Here is a 19,063-nt window from a genome sequence, read left to right as displayed (position 1 = left end):
TGACTCAGTGTTGTGAAGTAAGTGAATAAATGTACAGAAAATATACATTCACTCTAACAGCAGATGTGCTGTAAGTATAATATTTTTTTCAAAATAATGTTACTCAAGTAGAAGTAGTAGTCCAAAAAAATTACTCAAGTAAGAGTAATAAAGTATTTGGGGAAACGACTACTCAACTAAGAGTTACTATCTAGATGCAATATCTTATTTATAATTTGAAGTAAATGTAATTTGAAAGACAAAACATTAAACAATGCACAAATTGTCCCATTTTTGTGTCTACCTTTGAAAATACCACAAAGAAAATCATATCTGAAGGAGCAGTGCAAGAAACAAACATTTTAAAATCATTTCATATAGTCTTTGTCACTTTTAGACTTACTCACAGTAGGAAGAGTCAGCAAAACTTTTATTCAAGTTAAATGTAACTGAGTAAATGTAACTGATTACCTACTTTCTGTGGTTAGTCTTCAGAATAGTTATTTTCCTAATCTCTATTTTCCTAAAGAAATACATTGCAGTACTTGATCACACTATTTATACTTCAAACTACACGTAATCAGTGGAAAAATAGAAAAGTGCATGTGTGATTTTTCCCTTCTCCAAACAGTGACAGGAAATGCAAACAAACAGTGAAACAACAATAAAGCTGTGTTAATTCTACATCTTTACACTATAATTTAAATATGATGTGAATGTATTCAGAATACAGTACTCTAATTGGACCTTATAACAGAATATGTTACAAAATCTATTTAATGCAGGAATTCTGAAAACTGTCAACTGCCAAACTCGATTTCAATACTAAGGAACACTCAATACCAATTCCGATACCACAATGATAATTACACCCTTTATTTAGACAACCAAAAGTCATTTTCAACAATCATAATACTTTTTTATATTACCATGTGGTCTTTATATCTGTGTAATCCCTCAGTCATCCAGATTGGTTCCATAGTGGTCCATGGGTGTATACTAGTCTATGTGTCTTATGCTTGTTTTGATACAGCTCAAGATCATTCTAAAGATATTCAGGAAAGGATCATTTCTGTCCTGTGAATGTGATGTTTTTAGTACTGATAACTGCTCAAATGGATATCTAGTTTTGATACTAGTTTTAGTATCAATTAGTATCTCATTTTTGATACTTTTAACAACCTTAGTTCACAGTACTTTTCCCATCACGACTTACAGTTGTGTTGAGTAGTATTCTGAGACAAACATGTGGAACCAATGACTCTGTGTTTATGAAGCATTTCCTGTGTCTCCTTCCGCAGTAGTTTACTCTTTTGACCTAATTCTCTTCATCACTGCTCACTGCATCCATCTTCACTAACTCTAACTCCACGTTTTAGCTCTTTATTCTCACTCGGTCCCCTTCTCGGGTGATACATCCATCTCCATAGTTTGTGTATGTTGTCACGGAGCAGCCTTTGATCTTGTGCAGGCTTGGATTCCTCACACAACAGCAGGCCACTTTAACTACTATACTATCCCACACACTAATACAAACACACACAAGAGCTGGTTTGTCCGTGGATTATTTCTGACCAAAAAGATATTTTGTCCCTGCAAAACACTAATTTCTTCATTTTAAATTGCCTGTACCTCATTTTAATGTATTCCAGTCAATATGAATGCTCATAACATCAGGCATCGTGAAGTAAAAGCAATTAAATAGGAAATCAATTTAGACATATACACACATATGACACTTTTAAATCTTCAGTAGCTCCTATAATTCTTAAGATATACTCACCAAATTTTAGCAGTAGGTAAACTGAACTTTCCGAGATTTTTGGCAATTACAATTGTTCACTTACACTTGAACTTATCACTACTTAAACTAGGGAAGTAAAAATGACCAAATCTAAAAAAAAAGCCAACACACTTTTCATAACATTTAAAAGCAGTTCCGGGCTTATGGCTCTTATTTCATCCTCGATATTACGTTTTACGTTGTTTTATTGTCTGAGGTTTATTCACAAACACCTTTTCTTTAAGATAGCTCCGCAAGAAGAAATCAGGACTAGTCAGGTCTGTGGAGATCACATACTACACTCTGTCTTTGAAAATGACTTATTATTCTTTTAATGGCATTTATGCCTGTGGCATCTTTGGTACTAAAATGTCAACGGTAACATCACTGGATTTCTGAATTTGACCCATGTGACTCAAAGTACCACTCTACAATGAGGGTTGGTTCCTCGTGCTATATTTGTTCATATTAATGTCGGAAGGGTTTTTCTAAATCCTCTGAAAAATTAAAATAACAATATTTAGAAACAAAAATGTTATGAATTTTTTCAACTGTCAGTGACTTTTGGGCCACCCTGTATGTCAAATATTAACTATGTAATTTACAAAGCATGTTGTTGTTTATCAACTAAAGCAGAAGCCACTGACAGGGTCACCTATTTTCATCCCGCCGGCACATTGTTTACCAAGAATCATAGGTAACATATGCCTGATACTATCACAGACACTTGATTCCTGGTCATCAACAGTGACAAAGCATGTCCTGCAGATATGGCTAAAAGGGGTCTTGGCAAAAGTTTCAATACCATTACACATTTCTGTATCTGCATTCACAAGACTACATATGCATGGGAGTTCATGTAATAATAACTATTTATGCTAAAAAAATACCGAGAAACAGTTTGAGTAAACTCATAATTCATTACGAAATCTTTAATCAACTCACTCCCTCTCTTCTCCTTTCTGCTGTTGTCCCATATAAATCCTTATAATCTAAAGAAAATAATTAGTCTAGTGATACAAATTTTGTCCAACTAAGACACCATCGACCGAATAATTGATTAAACAAAGGACTATAGTCTTAGTTCAAAGGTTGGATTACTGTAGAAGCCTGTATATTTCCTATCTCTGCTGCTCCAACAGTAAATCTCTGCGTGTTAATAGATTGAATACTGGTCTCAGTAGACACTGAGTACAGTCATGGCTCATAAAGCATGTGGATAAGTAAGAAAACACATGTACTGAGTATCAGCACCACACTGGACTGTCAGCACATGTGCAGCTCCAGAGCACAGCCACATGTTTGGACACTGACCTGAGGAAAAGTCAAGTGTGCTCCACTGACAGCAGCTGGATTTGGGCCAAGTAGAGTTGTCAAAAATATCGAAAATCAGATACTTATTAATACTAAAACTCTATTATTGTAAGTAGATACTCATTTGAACATTCACAGGACAGAAATGAACCTTTTCTGAATAGCTTTAGAATGATCTTGAGCTGTATCGGAACCATTATAAGGCCACATAGACCAGTATACGCCCATGGACCACTATGGAACCTACCTGGATGGCTGAGGGATTACAGAGACATAAGACTGCATGGTAATATAAAAGAATGACTGTTTAATGTTGAAAATCACATCCTATTGTCTAAATAAAGAGTGTTTTTTTTATTATTGTGGCAGAATTGGTATTAAGTATTGAGTCTATTTATTGGTATCAAAACTGAGTATTAGTATCGTGATAACACTAGAGCCAAGTCATGTGAAACTCTGTCCTCTGCAGGTTGTCTGGATCTGGATGGAACCATTCACAATGTGTCCTTCTCCACCACAGTCGAGGGCTGCCAAACCTGCACGTGTAAGGTATGCTTTTATTTTAAGTCACTTTTTGCTTTTTTGTGAGTCACTGTAATCTTATCTAACTGCTCCCTCTTGCCTTAGGGAGGTAACGGAGAGTGTACTCCCCTGCCCTGTCCTCCTCTGGACTGTACTCACACAGAGACTGTCCCTGGAGAATGCTGCCAGAAATGCAGAGGTCAGAGCTCACAGCATCCATCACTAATAAAGCAGGTCAACCAGGAGCCATGTCAAAGCCACGAAAACCTGTCTGCTCCATTCAGAGTTTTTCTTAACATAATTTTATTAACATAATTTATAGTAAAACTCAAAAATAAAATCTGTCAACTGGACAAAACGTTGTTTGAGTGAAGACGTTTAGCTGCTCATCCCAGCCACTTCTTCAGTTCTGGTCAAATTGCTGGTGGGCACTGCCTTATATCTGTCTGAAGGGAGGAGATAACTAAGGATGGAGTTATAGATGGGGGATAGATGATGATGATGAGGCTTCCATTCCTGTTTAAAGAAGTATTGTCTTTCCTAACAAAAATTGCTTCTCTAAAACCATTTCTTCTAAGAAAATAGCTGTTTTTGGTTTCAGTGTAGTCAGCTGCTCCCTTCAGATAGGTATAAGGAAGTGTCCAGCAGTAATTTGACCAGAACTGAAGAAGCAGCTTGGATGAGAAGCATCTTCACTCTTACAACTTTTTGTCCAGTTGACAGATTTTACTTTTGGCTTTTACTATGGTTCACACCTGGACATCTGAGGGATTACACAGACAACTTAACAAATTGGTAACACTGTATTTTTGTACACCTCAAAAATATATAGCTGTTTCATTTTCCTGTTGAGTAGCCAAAAATTGTACTCAAGTAAGAGTAAAGTTATTACACAATAATATAACTCAAGCAGAAGTGCAAAGAAGTGGTCAAAGAAATTGCTCAAGCAAGAGTAAATAAGTATTTGGGAAAATTACTACTCAAACAAGAGCAAAGAAGTGAGTTAAAGAGTAACTGTTAGGACGTAACATCTGATTTAAAATGAATGATAACAAAACATTAAAAAATGCACAAGATCTGCTTTTTTCAAAAGACAAATGAGAAAAAACTAAATCATATCTGATGGAGCATTGCAGAAACACAAATTTCAAATCATTCACAGTGGGAAGATGAAGCCAAACTTTTACTGAAGTAAGAGTACTGTACTGTACTTCAATAAAAATATTGCTCAAGTAGGAATAAGTATGCTGCTAGAAAAACACTCTGAAAAGTAAAATTTCTGTAAAGGTTACTCAAGTAAATGCAACTGCTGTAACTGAGTACTACCCACCTCTGCATACGTGCAGTGTTATTCCTTTTGGCCAGAGTGGACCAACGTCTTAGTATAGACTAGGATTATAATTAGTCTTAATTGACCCGGTTATGTATCACTCACTTCTTGCTCACCAAATTTATCCTCAGTATTTGTGAATGTACTGCAGGCTGTGTCCATGATGGAAGCCACTATGATCACAATGCTAAGTGGAGATCTGCGGACAACTGTGAAGTGTGCCACTGTTTGGTGAGCCTGATACTGCACTGTAATATTTTTCCATTAAAAAGTAAATTTATTTATTTTTTCACATTTTCAGGAGGGCCATGTTCACTGTGAGAAAGAGCAATGCCACATTCCATGTAAAAATCCAGCCGCTCCTCCAACAAATAGCTGCTGCCCAGTTTGCCAAGGTGCGATTGAAGAGGATTGAAAATGTGTAGAAATTATTTTATAAGGACATTTTGGTAACCCTTAACCCTGTGTTTTGTAGCTTGTGGTGTGAATGGCCACACCTTCCCCAATGGTGCTTTGATTCCTACTGGTGATAGATGCCAGGAATGTACTTGTCTGGTAGGTCTGCATTCAATTCCATCCCCATATGATATTCCATATGTCAAAGCTCTGTCAAACTATGTAACTGTTTTCAGAATGGAGACGTGCGGTGCTCCCCTGTCCCCTGCCCCGCACTGTCGTGTCCCAGCCTGGTGCATCGAGTGGGGGACTGCTGCCCGAGGTGCGTCTGCTGTGTGCTTGTCTGGAACTCATTATTTTACACTTAAATGTTGTTATAAGTTGTTAAATTTGCTTGTTTACAGCTGTGATCTGTGTGAGCATGAGGCCCAGCTGTACACAGAAGGACAGACTTTCAGCTCTACCAGAGACCCCTGCCTCCGGTGCCACTGCTCTGTGCGTATACATTATATGTGCCATATTTAGGTTTGGGATGTATTAGAAAATTAAATTGGTCATATTAAATAAAAAACTAAACACTTTTATGAAAAACCATTACCATTTTATCTAGGTTAATAATCAAAACAACCTGCAGTTCTTACATATACATTTCTACTCACCTGTCCCTACGCACATTGCACATGCGTCTTCCCACTTGCACACACACCACATCAAAATTGGGAAAAAACATGGAACAAAACCTGATCTAAAAAACCTGACCAGATCAGGACTAAACCAGGACTAGAACAGTTAAATGTATAAGTTTAACTTATTTTCTTTGCTGTCCATGTATCAGGCAGGGCAGGTGTCTTGTGAGCACATGGCCTCCTCGTGCCCCCCTCTTCGCTGCAGCCATCCTGCACGGTCAGCTGGAGAGTGCTGTCCCTCGTGTAAGGGTCAGTCCTGCTCATCTCAAACCCTAATATCGAACATATGTACAGTATTCATTACTATCACTTTTATCTCCATGCACCTGCTGTACAGAATGTGAGTATGAGAGAAGAGTGTATGCCAACGGCAACGTGTTCACCCCAGCTGGCAGTGGGCCCTGTCTGCACTGCACCTGTAAGGTAAGTCCACTCTCTGAAGGAATGCTCTTACCATTTTTTTAAAGGAAGCATATTGTGCAAAACTTACTTTTTAGACCTTTGTTATGTTATATTATAATTGTTTTCCCTTGCTCCTCCTCATTTACCCACTCAAAGTTGTATTTAGAGCATGCATGTTTGAGTAATCTTTTTTTCTCCTGTATTCAAGACTTCATTGCCACCACCAACACACACTCACTGCTCTGTACTTCATTCTACAGTTTTATTTTTGAATTGGTGATGCACATTGTTTAATTTAATCTTCATCTGAAGGGAAAATGTACAGGGACATTAATAGTTGTTCTGCACCAATAGCTATATAGCTAGTTTCCATTTGCAGTCCCTGTTTACAGTATGAGACAGTAGGGGAAAAAATCTGTTTCCAAAGAGAATACATTGATTAACTAGATATGCCCTCTTGTTCCTGTTGCATTAGAATGGAAATGTCATCTGTCGTCAAGAGAAGTGCCCTCCACTGTCATGCTCTAATCCCATCATTGACCCACAACACTGCTGCCCCATCTGCAAAGGTATTTACTATCTCAAAAATGGTCTACATATATTGGCACCCTGATTAAATCTAAAGAGCAGGTTGGTAACTTAAGGTTGTAGTTTTTGAGACTTTCTTACCCCCATTTTGTTCTTGTGCATTCAGTTGTTTGACTTAAAGATGCTATGTAACTATTGTCCACCACCTGCTGTCTCCACTGAGATTGCCATTTTCATGGAGATAAGTAAATGACACCACTTGGCCAAGTTACAGATCAAGTGAAATGTGGCAGTGTGTTTAAAGTGGAACTAAACACTAAAATCAACTTTTTTGCTAAACTGTGTATATGGTGTTTTAATAGCATTGTCTACTGTTCTCTGTCATTTTTGGCCATTTTAGTATAAAATTTATACAGCTTAACGTTTAGAAAGATTCAAAAACAGTGTGTGCTGCCTCTATTGGCCATCTTTTGGTTTCTGATTACAAACGCCTGGATGCAGGGGGGGAGTTTAAAGTGAATCACACTTTTTCTTAAATGTCCCTGCCTCATCTTTTTTGTCACTCTCCCCTATAGTCCTCCATGTACTTCCCAAGTTATCAGCTCTATTTTAGGTAGAGTTTAGGTGTTTAGTCCCACTTAAAAAAAAAAAAAAACATCCAAAATTGAAAAAAGGAAGATAAAACAAGTTTTCATGCTATACTGTCAAACATTCTAAGCACTGGCGTAACATATTGATGGGAATACGTATGTAGTGCACCTTTTCAATAACTAAATTGTGAAACACTAACAACATATTTTATTTACTTCTTGGGTCATTTCAGTGTTACCTGTATTAGTGGAATATTATATATTGTATGCATCTACAATATTTCTTACATTCTGCTTCCAGTGTGTGTTCTGGAGGGAGTGGAGTTTGAGGAGGGGTCCGAGTGGCGTCTTGAGGGTGACTGCTCCTCCTGTACTTGTGTGAATGGAGAAACCCGCTGCACCCACACCCGCTGCCCACCCACCGACTGCCTCCATCCCACAAAGATTACGGGTAACAATACTACGCCTGTGCAATGAGCTTTTATTAGCCACAGTCAAGTTTTTATTAGCACCTCTCTGCATCTCCACTTCCAGGCACCTGTTGTCCTGTGTGCGACAGTTGCACTTATAACCATCGTATCTATAGCAACGGGCAAAGGTTTACAAGCCCGGAGCAGACCTGCCATATGTGCACTTGTCTGGTGAGTCTTCCACTCTCCTCTATATTTTTGTGTCTATGCAGCCAGCTCACACATTGTATGTATTTAGAAAAGTAACAAAGTGACCCCTTCTCTATGTAATACAACCCTTAAAATGCATATAACGTGTTCAGGTACTCATTTCACTAAAACATAGTTAACATAATTAAATTGACAAAAATTCTTGCATAGTTTTTTTTTTTCTTTTCTTATTTTAGTGACATTTTTTATTTAAATTCATGGTTGGACATGGGCAGTAGATTTGACAGTAAAGGTAATTCCATAAGTGTTACCTACCATAATGTAAACAATGGTCAAAACTGTTCAAAAACACAATAGTTATGACTAGGATAATAAAAATAGATCACAGCTCCCTTATTTAGTTAAATCTGCCTTCCTCGTGTGTAAATTGTCCATGCATTTTGGATGCAATTTTCAGTGTTGATGACATAGAGGTATTCTTTTACAATTCACCACTACTTCCTGTAATTTTGTACTTTTCTTTTCAGCTTATTTTTTCTGCACACTGCTACTTATCTAATGTAAAATTATGATAAATATTTAACACAGGTACTCTCCTGCCAAACCAAGTCATAATCAGAAAAAAACATATGCACTTTAAAAATTACCTCATATTGCCCACAGGGGTTGGGTTGGAATAGGTTTATTGTTTAGCATGTATTTTAGTCATAACTTGGGCAATAAATAGATAAATATATTTTTGAAATGTCTTTACTTAGCGTGGAACCGTGGAGTGTGCAAGGAGAATCTGTCCTCCAGTCACCTGCACTAACCCATCCACTCCACCAGGGGAGTGTTGCCCAAAGTGTCCAGGTAAATTATGTGAATTGTTGAAATTTTGAGAAACACTGCTATTGTTATTTGTCTTCTATCTATCTTGTTGCAAGCAGGATCCTACAGGGATAATACAAAACACAGTAGCAACTTAAACCTACACATGGAAAAGGTGGCTGTCATTAACCCCTAACCCTCCTCATTTACCCAGAAATTTTTGTTTATTAAAGAGGGGGTGCAAAATTGGTATGCCTGAAGTGGTTTTATATGTCATCCATGCATGTTTGAGTCATCTAGAGCAGTACAGGCCAGTCCAATGCTCAGCCCACAAGCCTACATCACACATGCCCCTGCACAGCCATTTTCCATAAATATACAAAAGCATGGCACTACAACTTCACAAACTTGTTATAATGTGAAGTAGTTTTATTAGTGGAATGCATGCTGTGCAGTGATAGCACTTCTAAGGGGGCATGATTTAGTGCAGAGAGCAAAGGAAGGGAGGAAAAAACAAAAGTGATACTTATTTAACATGTTAATAAGTTGTATTCAGCAAATATAAGATTTTCAAAATAATAAGTTAACATGGTGATCTAAATATGTGTTATCGGTTAATACACCATAGAAGTGTAATACTCTCTTTAACATTGAGACAGACTGCTCCTTTGAGAACCGCGTGTTTGTGGATGGAGAAGCCTTCCCAAACCCAGTGAACATGTGCGAGGAGTGTAAATGTGACAGTGGTCGAACAGACTGCTACAGAAGTGAATGTCCGGCTCCTCAGTGCAATGCGCCTGTGCCTGGAGAGTGCTGCAACAACAACTGCAATGGTGAGCCACTGGTGTGACAAACTCACATGCATTAAAGCACATGCATAATGAAGACTATGTCCTGCTTTAGGATGTAGCTATGCTGGGAAGGAGTATCCCAATGGTCAGGAGTTTCCCCATCCCACAGACAAGTGTCGCTCTTGCACCTGCACTGTGAGTTGGTCTAATCATGTTAAATGTTTGTAGACTGTATGTTTTTTAATCTTTTGTTTTGTTATCACAGAATGGAAATGTGCAATGTCTGAAGAAGAGATGTCCCCCACTGTCATGCTCCAACCCTAGTCTTCATCCTGGAGACTGCTGCCCCAAGTGTCCAAGTCAGATAAACAATTATGATTTACTGTTAGACAAGTTTTGGGATTATACACTAATCCCAAATATTAATATTATTAAATATTAATTTAGGAGTTCTCAGCCAGTCAGAAGTGTAAACTAACCAATTTTCTGCAAACTAATTCATGGTCCGTGTAATTATGCATAATAATGCACTGTACCATTGTGATTAAATTGCCTATTCAAAGACAACCTTGCCTATTCAACCCAACCAGAGACAAACAGACAAATTGTTTAGAAAGTTTAAGAATGCCCTTTTGAAATTAGATCCTTAACCAATCAGTCCTGAATTAATCTTGGCTTCATATTTAGTCCCAATTTTGATCTGGTTTAGTTCTGATTTAGTTCTAGTTTAAACCTTGTTTATGTACGTATTAAACTGTGTTAATTCCACAGCTTTTGTACAATTAATTCAAATGATAGGAAAACGGACTAGGTCAAGGCAACAGAATGGGTCCTGTAATATAGTGTAAAATATATATTTAAAAAACAAAAAAAAACTACTCCCCCAGCAGATATCTCACAAAATTCTAACATTTAGTGAGATATCTGCTGGTACAAAGAGGAGTGAGGCAGTTTCAATGAGGCAAAAATAGCTGTAACTTCAAAGTTAGGTACAAGAAAGGTTAAATTGAACAAAATTATTCTAGTGAAGGTTTATGGAGTTTAAAAACACAGAGGAGCTTTTCTTGTATTGCCACTTAATGACATCACAAGGAGTAACAGTGGTTTTAGTTTGAGAAAAGAACCCAGACTAAATATGCAGGATTTGTGTGTTAAATGTGTGATTGAAACAAAACACAACTCCAGGTATGTTTGCAATGAGGAAACAACATTATATTATCAAATATTGATCAAAATAGTGTAATACAGGCCCTGTAAATATTTGATTTGGTGTGTAACTACCTATATTTAATTGTGTATACTAATGAATTACTTTTTTTACCCAGCTCCTCCTTCTGACTGCACATACGAACACCGCCCATACCGACACTCTGAGCGCTTCTACCACCCGATAGACAGCTGTCAGTCATGCGTGTGCACCAATGGGACTGTCCAGTGTCAGCGTAGACCCTGCTCCTTTACCTCCTGCTCTCATCCAATCACACAAGACTGCTGCCGGAGTTGTGAAGGTACACCCACCAACTTTTCAGAAACCTTTCCACTCCAAACTAAAAAATAAAATATCTTGTAGGTTGTCTGTTTAATGGAGTAGAGCGAGTGAATGGTGCGACTTGGGAGGACCCCTCTGACCCCTGTGTCGAGTGCTTGTGTCGTCATGGCGATGTGCTCTGTGAGAAGAAGCGCTGTCCTCCGTCCAACTGTGAACACCCCGTTCAGAGAGGCTGTTGCATGTCCTGTGATGGTGATTATACACCCACGCATTCAGACCTACTGTTTATTCTAACTTTAAATTTTAAATTGTTAGCATGCAGTTTTATTGAATTTTCTTGGTAAAGTTAGTCCAAAACATGGCTAAATGTGTCTACTAAACTTGCCTAAATCTGTCTAGCAAAGTTCTCCATATATTTTTAGTGGCATTTGTCTGATAAAAATCAGACAAAAAGCAGTCTAAGCAGGGACTCCCAGACTTCCCTCACTCCGGACACGTCCTCCAGCTCCTCCGGTGGGACCCCAAGGCGTTCCCAGGCCAGCCGGGAGACATAGTCCCTCCAGCGTGTCCTAGGTCTTCCCCGGGGCCTCCTCCTGGTGGGACATGCCCAGAACACCTCCCTAGGGAGGCGTCCAGGAGGCATCCTGAGCAGATGCCCGAGCCACCTCAACTGGCTCCTCTTGACGTGTAGGAGCAGTGGCTCTACTCCGAGCTCCTCCCGTGTGACTGAGCTCCTCACCCTATCCCTAAGGGTGCACCCAGCCACCCTGCGGAGGAAACCCATTTCGGCCGCTTGTATCCGCGATCTTGTCCTTTCGGTCATTACCCAAAGCTCATGACCATAGATGAGGGTAGGAACGTAGATTGACCGGTAAATTGAGAGCTTCGCCTTCCGGCTCAGCTCCTTCTTCACCACAATGGACCAATACAGCGACCGCATCACTGCAGACGCTGCACCGATCCGCCTGTCAATCTCACGCTCCATCCTTCCCTCACTCGTGAACAAGACCCCGAGATACTTGGAACTCCTCCACTTGAGGCAGAGACTCGCCAGCCACCTGGAGAGGGCAAACCACCTTTTTCCGGTCGAGAACCATGGCCTCCCCCAGTGCCTGCTGCAGTTCATGGCTCGAAGAAGCCATCAGGACCACATCATTCGCAAACAGCAGAGATGAAATCCTGTGGTTCCCGAACCAGACCCCCTCCGGCCCCTGGCTGCGCCTAGAAATTCTGTCCATAAATATAATGAACAGAACCGGTGACAAAGGGCAGCCCTGGCGGAGTCCAACATGCACCAGGAACAGGTCTGACTTACTGCCGGCAATGCAAACACAGCTCCTGCTCTGGTCATACAGGGACCGGACAGCCCTTAGCAAAGAGCCCCGGACCCCATACTCCCAGAGCACCCCCCAAAGGACACCACAAGGGACACGGTCGAATGCCTTCTCCAGGTCCACAAAACACATGTGGACTGGTTGGGCATACTCTCATGAAGGACCGAGGACCCGATGGAGAGTATAGAGCTGGTCCAGTGTTCCACGACCAGGACGAAAACCACACTGCTCCTCCTGAATCCGAGGTTCGACTATCGGTCGGATTCTCCTCTCCAGTACCCTGGAGAGGAGTGTGATTCCCCTGTAATTGGAACACACCCTCCGGTCCCCCTTCTTATACAGAGGGACCACCACCGCGGTCTGCCAGTCCAGTGGTACTGTCCCCGACCGCCACGCGATGTTGCAGAGATGTGTCAGCCAAGGCAGTCCCACAACATCCAGAGACTTGAGGTACTCGGGACGGATCTCGTCCACCCCCGGAGCCTTGCCACCGAGGAGCTTGCCAACCACCTCGGTGACTTCAGCCAGGGTGATGGTTGAGTCCGCCTCTGGGTTCCCAGTCTCTGCTTCCTCCTCGGAAGACGTGACGGTGGGATTGAGGAGATCCTCAAAATATTCCTTCCACCACCCAACAACATCCCCAGTCGAGGTCAGCAGCTCTCCACCCACACTGTAAACAGTGTTGGTGAAGCACTGCTTCCCCCTCCTGAGGCGTCGGACGGTTTGCCAGAATTTCTTTGAGGCCGTCCGATAGTCCTCCTCCATGGCCTCCCCAAACTCCTCCCAACCTCGAGTTTTTGCTATGGGATGCTCCAAACGTAATTTCGTTGTTCTTTTGTGACAATGACTACAAATAAATTGATTGATTGCCTCTGTGACCGCACGAGCCGTGGCACGCTTGGCCCGCCTGTACTTATCGACTGCCTCAGGAGTCCCACGAGCCAACAAGGCTCTATAGGACTCCTTCTTCAGCTTGACGGCATCCCTTACTTCCGGTGTCCACCACCGGGTTCGGGGATTGCCGCCACGACAGACCTTACGACCACAGCTACGAGCGGCCGCATCGACAATAGAGGTGGAGAACATGACCCACTCAGAGTCCATGTCCCCAGCCTCCCCCGGGATCAGGGAGAAGTTCTCCCGGAGGTGTGACTTGAAGACCCCCCCTGACAGAGGACTCCTCCAGACTTTCCCAGCAGACCCTCACGATGCGTTTGGGCCTGCCAGGTCTGTCCGGCTTCCTCCTCCGCCAGGGGATCCAACTCACCACCAGGTGGTGATCGGTTGACAGCTCAGCCCCTCTCTTCACCCGAGTGTCCAAGACACGCGGCCGGAGATCAGATGACACGACAACAAAGTTGATCATCGACCTCCGACCTAGAGTGTCCTGGTGCCACGTGCACCGATGGACACCCTTGTGCTCGAACATGGTGTTTGTTATGGACAAACTGTGATTAGCACAGAAGTCCAATAACAATACACCACTCGGGTTCAGATCAGGGAGGCCCTCCAGGTGTCACTGTCGTTATCCACATGGGCGTTGAAGTCCCCCAGGAGAACAACGGAGTCCCCAGTCGGTGCACTCTCTAGTGCCCCTCCCAGGGACTCCAAGAAGGCCAGGTACTCTGCACTGCTGTTTGGCCCGTAGGCCGACACAACAGTGAGAGACCTGTCCCCGACCCGAAGGCGCAGGGACGCGACCCTCTCGTTCACCGGGGTGAACCCCAACACGAAGCGGCTGAGCTGTGGGGCAATGAGCAAGCCCACACCAGCTTGCCATCTCTCCCCGCGGGCAACGCCAGAGAAATGGAGAATGAAATGTAAAATAAAAATCTTACATACAGTTCCTTTTCAAGTATTTGCAATAATAGAATCAAGCAGGATGACTGGGCCTGTTCTGTCTCGTGTAGGATGCATGTACAAGGGAAAAGAGTACCCTGACAGTTTTGAATTTCCTGAGAACAATGACCCCTGCAGCGTGTGTCACTGCTATAGAGGAGAGGTTGTCTGCACCAAAATCCCCTGTTATGAAGAATGCAGCCACCCACACAAAGCCCCAGGACAGTGCTGCGCAGCATGTGATCGTAAGTATGAATGTACATATGATTCGGTTAGGGCTGCAAGATGAATCACAATTGTGTCAAAATTGCAATTTGAATGGATGCAATTAGCAAATCTCAAAGGCTACATTTTTTTAAGTACCATAGTTTTCTCCACAAACCACAAAATATCTTGTCTTATTCTGTTTTGTTTTTTTTAAATGACCCTTGCATTAGTTTGTCAATTCATATTTGACTTTATTTTTGCCAATTCTCCTGAAAACATTAATGTTTGTCAGAAAAACTGCAACTAGATCTTTTTAATGCAGCCCTAGATTCAGTATATCTCTATTGTCATATACAGTTTACAAAGAATTCATCCTTTTTAGGTTGCTCCTATAATGGTGCTGTGCTGAGTAACGGTCAGACCATTCCAGATAAAGAGAACCCCTGCTCCCAGTGCACCTGTCAGGTATAAGCCACACACCGCAATTATTCTGTATTGTAAGAGTCTATGTAAAAATCTTTATCATGCTTCTTACAGAGTGGGTCAGTGCGATGTGAAAGGAAAGCTTGTCCTCCTGCATACTGCCCTCATCCTGCTCCTGACCCATGTGGATGCCCTGTGTGTGATGGTAACGTGCAACCAATTATGAGTCTTCCCCTTAGACTCTGTATTTTAAAGGTGCAATGTGTAACATTTACTGAAAAACCTTGTAAAACAGGTATTCTTACTGTAAGCAGGCTCTCCGCAGTTTTGACATGTAGCCTGGCCTAGTAGTGTAACCTGTTTGTTTAATGCCATACTGTGATATGTTCCATGCAAAGCAATAACACCTCCATGAAAAAAGGTTGAAGGATACTCTCCATCAGAAAAGTTACATAGTGCACCTGTAAGTAGTGGGCACTGTGAAAAAAAACTCAAAAACAGAAAAATGCAGGTTCTTACAGCCAGGTTGTCTACTTGGATCATAGCATGCAGCAGTTTAAACATCCATCAAAACAAAAACAGATTTTAATCCAAAGCTTAACATGGAAACTTGGTGGATTCTTTAATCACTTTCTAACTTCATTTCAGTGTCAAATTAGCTATTCCAAGACAATAATAATAATAATAATGTATGCATAGCTAAATAAACTATTGCATGTGTTCTGTTTCCAAGGGTGCCTGTACCATGGGGTGTCCTATGTTGATGGCCAGACTGTGACCCCAGTAAATGGAGGCTGCCAGGAGTGCACATGCAGGGTGAGGAGTACTGCCTGTTTTTTGTTAACACTTTCAGCTCACATTATATTTTATGTTATGTTTTCCAGAGAGGGGAGGTAGTGTGCGCTGAGAGGAGGTGCCCTGCTGTGTCCTGCCCTCACCCTGCTCTGGACTCCTGTGGCTGTGGGGAGTGTGAGGGCTGTAACTACTATGGACGTGACTGTTACAGTGGAGAGCGCTTTCCACATCCCACTGACCACTGCCAGCTCTGCTCCTGTCTGGTATCTTAATTTTACCTGTAGTTAAAGTGAGATTGATTTAGGCTGCAGCATAGTAAACTCGCCCTGCTCTTCACCCACTTTCATGTTTATATCTGTCCTGTGCAAAAATTAAAAATAAATCTAAATGTTAATCTTACTAAAAAGAAAAAAAATTACTTAGTTTCAAGGGAACAAATAAGAAGTCAATTCTCTACCTGTAGTTAAAGTGAGACTTGATAACAAAGTGGTCTAGACAGCAGCACAGTTACCTGAATGTCTCTCTCCACTCTTCACCCAGTTTCATGTTTATGGCCATCTTGTGCAACAAAATATTCAAAATTTTATGATTTTTTTTTTTTTTTTACTGAAAAATGTGTCTTTTTATAACACACCAAATGCTTGTCATCCCCAATTATTAATGGTTTATTGACTTTGTAGTGTAGTGTATTGTAGTAAAAAATTCTCCTACAATTTTGTATCAAATTAATGTTTGTCTATATCAGAACACTAAGAACACCTAATGACAAGAATTAGGTTCAGGATGTGTGCTCCGTTTCATAACTTATTACAACTGATTAATATTATTCTCTTCCTAGATTGGTGCAGTGGCCTGTGCCCATGTGCCCTGTCCCACTGTGAGCTGCAGGCGTCCAGTGACCCCTCCAGGAGAGTGCTGTTCCATCTGTACAGGAGACTGTGTGCATGAGGCCAGAGAATACCTCCACGGCTCCCAGTTCAGCCCCTCCTCTGACCCCTGCTCCATCTGCTCTTGTCTGGTCAGCTACACTCACTACTGTGGCTCATTAGTACACAACACTTCTACATATATTATTGTGAATTTGAACATTTACATAATGTGCAGCCCTAATTTCTTGTAACTTGGATGTCTTCAGGACCTGATTTTTTTTTTCAGAATTAGATTTTATGTTTCCAAAAATCCTGTTTTTTTTTGGAAACATACAATTTTGTACATTATTTTGTAACATTGTCTACTATTACTAAGCAGTGCTTGGCATGGTATTTCAACTGTATTTGGAATTATAGAAGCTCCTATTGATTTTACTCATAGTTTAAAGTTGGACTAAACACCTAAACTCCATCCACAACAACATTTCAAACAGAGCTGCTAAACTGGGCAGTACCTGGAGGACTAAAGAAGAGAGGGGTGGGTCTGGGGGTATAAGAAACGATGTGATTGGACTTACAGGTATCCACACTTCAAACTTCGCCCATGCAGCCAGGTCTTTGTAACGAGAAACATTTGGCTGTAATCAAAATCTTTTGTGATGTCACCAAATACTGGAAACTGAAGAGGCCAGTGAAAAGCAGCAGTTTTGAACCAGAAAGCTGCAAATGTACCTAGTTGCACTAAAGTTGCCAAATTCAAACACTATATACATACAAGTTTATATATACTATATATAAAAAACACATACATTTTTTTGTTCTCACTGTCTCACATTAAATCAGACTAAACTTTTCCTGTTTTAGGTCAATTAGGATTACTAAAATCATTTTTATTTACTAAATGGCAGAATAATGAGAGAAGGATTTTTAAAGATACTTTTTTTTATTACTTTTTTCAAAATCAGAAGTTTACATACACTATGCCTTTAAACAATTTGGGGAAACCCAGATGATGCCATGTCTTTGGAAGCTTCTTATAGGTTTCTTGACAACATTTGAGTTCATTAGAGACACACCTGTGGTTGTATTTGAAGACACACCTGAAACACACTGCTTCTTTGTGTAACATCATAGGAAAGTCAAAAGAAATCAGCTAAGATACATGTAAACTTGCTCAGTTACACCAGGTCTCCCTGGAAGAATGGGCTAAAATTCCTACCAACTATTATGAGAACCTTGTGGAAGGATATCCAAAACATTTGACCCAGTTATACAGTTTAAAGGCAATGGTACCAAATACCAATGAAATGTATGAAGGCATTGAAGAAAGTCATAAAAGAATTGTCTAAACAAATCCTTCTCTGATTATTCTGGCATTTCACAAATAGAAATAATTTTGGTAATCCTAATTGACCTAAAACAAGAAGAAGAAAGTGTATGTGTGTTTTTATATAGTGTATGTAAACTTCTGGTCTCTGTAGATTTAGATTTAGTGTTTGGTTCCACTTTAATTAGTTAAGCGAAAAGAGAAAAGGCCAGTGATTATCAAATGAAATTATTTAGATTTGGCTTTATGTATGGGGATCTAACAATTACATTAAACATGGCATACCTATCCAAAGTGAGCTGTTGGACTATATCCAAATATACCAGAATTTTTCTGGTTAGCTAACATCCATGTGCACTTTATTGCTTGCTCCCTTTCAGAATGAGGTGGTGAGCTGTGAGAAGAGGCCATGCCCTGTCCAGTGCTCCCACCCTGTGCCCTCGGACAGCTGCTGCCCTGTATGTGAGTCTTGCCTGTATGAGGGAGGAGTCCATCCTCACGGGAGCACCTTCACCCCCTCTGAGCCCTGTCAGCGCTGCACCTGTGTCAGGGGCTCCGTTACCTGTATGCCCCTTCTCTGTCCCAAACCAGCCTGCTCCAAACCAGTCACTAAACCGGGACAGTGCTGCCCAGCATGCCCAGGTATGTTATAGTGTTACTTTCCACACATTTTATTAGGTCAGTCCAATAAACAATAAAATCCACACAAACCACACTACTAAATGTGAATAAAGCAGATATATTAAGCTTTCTCGGGCACTTGTTACTTTAGTATAGTATCTGGGAGATTATTTGTTTTATCATTTTGAATTTTAAATGCAACGAATTTCTCACTTTAATTTTTTATTTAGAAATTTTAAACACATTGAAAACATATACTTAAAATTTTATCAACTGAAATTCTTAATAAAAACAATTCAATCAAGTATTTAATCAGATTTAGAATTTTGAATGACATTGAGTTTCTCACTTTGAATTTTTACAAATGATCTTCCATACACATGTTCTTTGTAATTATCAGTGTTGATA

At 40.7% G+C, this 19,063-nt stretch overlaps 1 protein-coding gene across 1 annotated transcript in view; it reads left to right on the top strand.

The window, feature by feature from the left end:
- Positions 1–19,063, top strand: part of kcp (kielin cysteine rich BMP regulator) — a 34,480-nt gene that overhangs the window by 5,537 nt on the left and 9,880 nt on the right. The window contains exons 6-30 of the mRNA XM_033967484.2: positions 3,546–3,625; positions 3,704–3,797; positions 5,080–5,159; positions 5,230–5,323; positions 5,404–5,483; positions 5,561–5,646; positions 5,729–5,819; positions 6,160–6,259; positions 6,348–6,433; positions 6,888–6,981; positions 7,832–7,981; positions 8,065–8,171; positions 8,909–9,002; positions 9,620–9,793; positions 9,864–9,946; positions 10,017–10,110; positions 11,077–11,259; positions 11,322–11,492; positions 14,485–14,658; positions 15,003–15,085; positions 15,158–15,248; positions 15,777–15,859; positions 15,928–16,101; positions 16,677–16,856; positions 18,415–18,676. Of these exons, the coding sequence (XP_033823375.1) occupies positions 3,546–3,625; positions 3,704–3,797; positions 5,080–5,159; positions 5,230–5,323; positions 5,404–5,483; positions 5,561–5,646; positions 5,729–5,819; positions 6,160–6,259; positions 6,348–6,433; positions 6,888–6,981; positions 7,832–7,981; positions 8,065–8,171; positions 8,909–9,002; positions 9,620–9,793; positions 9,864–9,946; positions 10,017–10,110; positions 11,077–11,259; positions 11,322–11,492; positions 14,485–14,658; positions 15,003–15,085; positions 15,158–15,248; positions 15,777–15,859; positions 15,928–16,101; positions 16,677–16,856; positions 18,415–18,676 (2,988 nt within the window). The remainder of the gene's footprint in view (positions 1–3,545; positions 3,626–3,703; positions 3,798–5,079; positions 5,160–5,229; positions 5,324–5,403; positions 5,484–5,560; positions 5,647–5,728; positions 5,820–6,159; positions 6,260–6,347; positions 6,434–6,887; positions 6,982–7,831; positions 7,982–8,064; positions 8,172–8,908; positions 9,003–9,619; positions 9,794–9,863; positions 9,947–10,016; positions 10,111–11,076; positions 11,260–11,321; positions 11,493–14,484; positions 14,659–15,002; positions 15,086–15,157; positions 15,249–15,776; positions 15,860–15,927; positions 16,102–16,676; positions 16,857–18,414; positions 18,677–19,063) is intronic.

Source organism: Periophthalmus magnuspinnatus, chromosome 6 (genome assembly GCF_009829125.3).
Source record: "Periophthalmus magnuspinnatus isolate fPerMag1 chromosome 6, fPerMag1.2.pri, whole genome shotgun sequence".
NCBI classification, from domain to species: Eukaryota; Metazoa; Chordata; class Actinopteri; order Gobiiformes; family Gobiidae; genus Periophthalmus; species Periophthalmus magnuspinnatus.
This window is presented reverse-complemented; position numbering and strand designations above follow the sequence as displayed.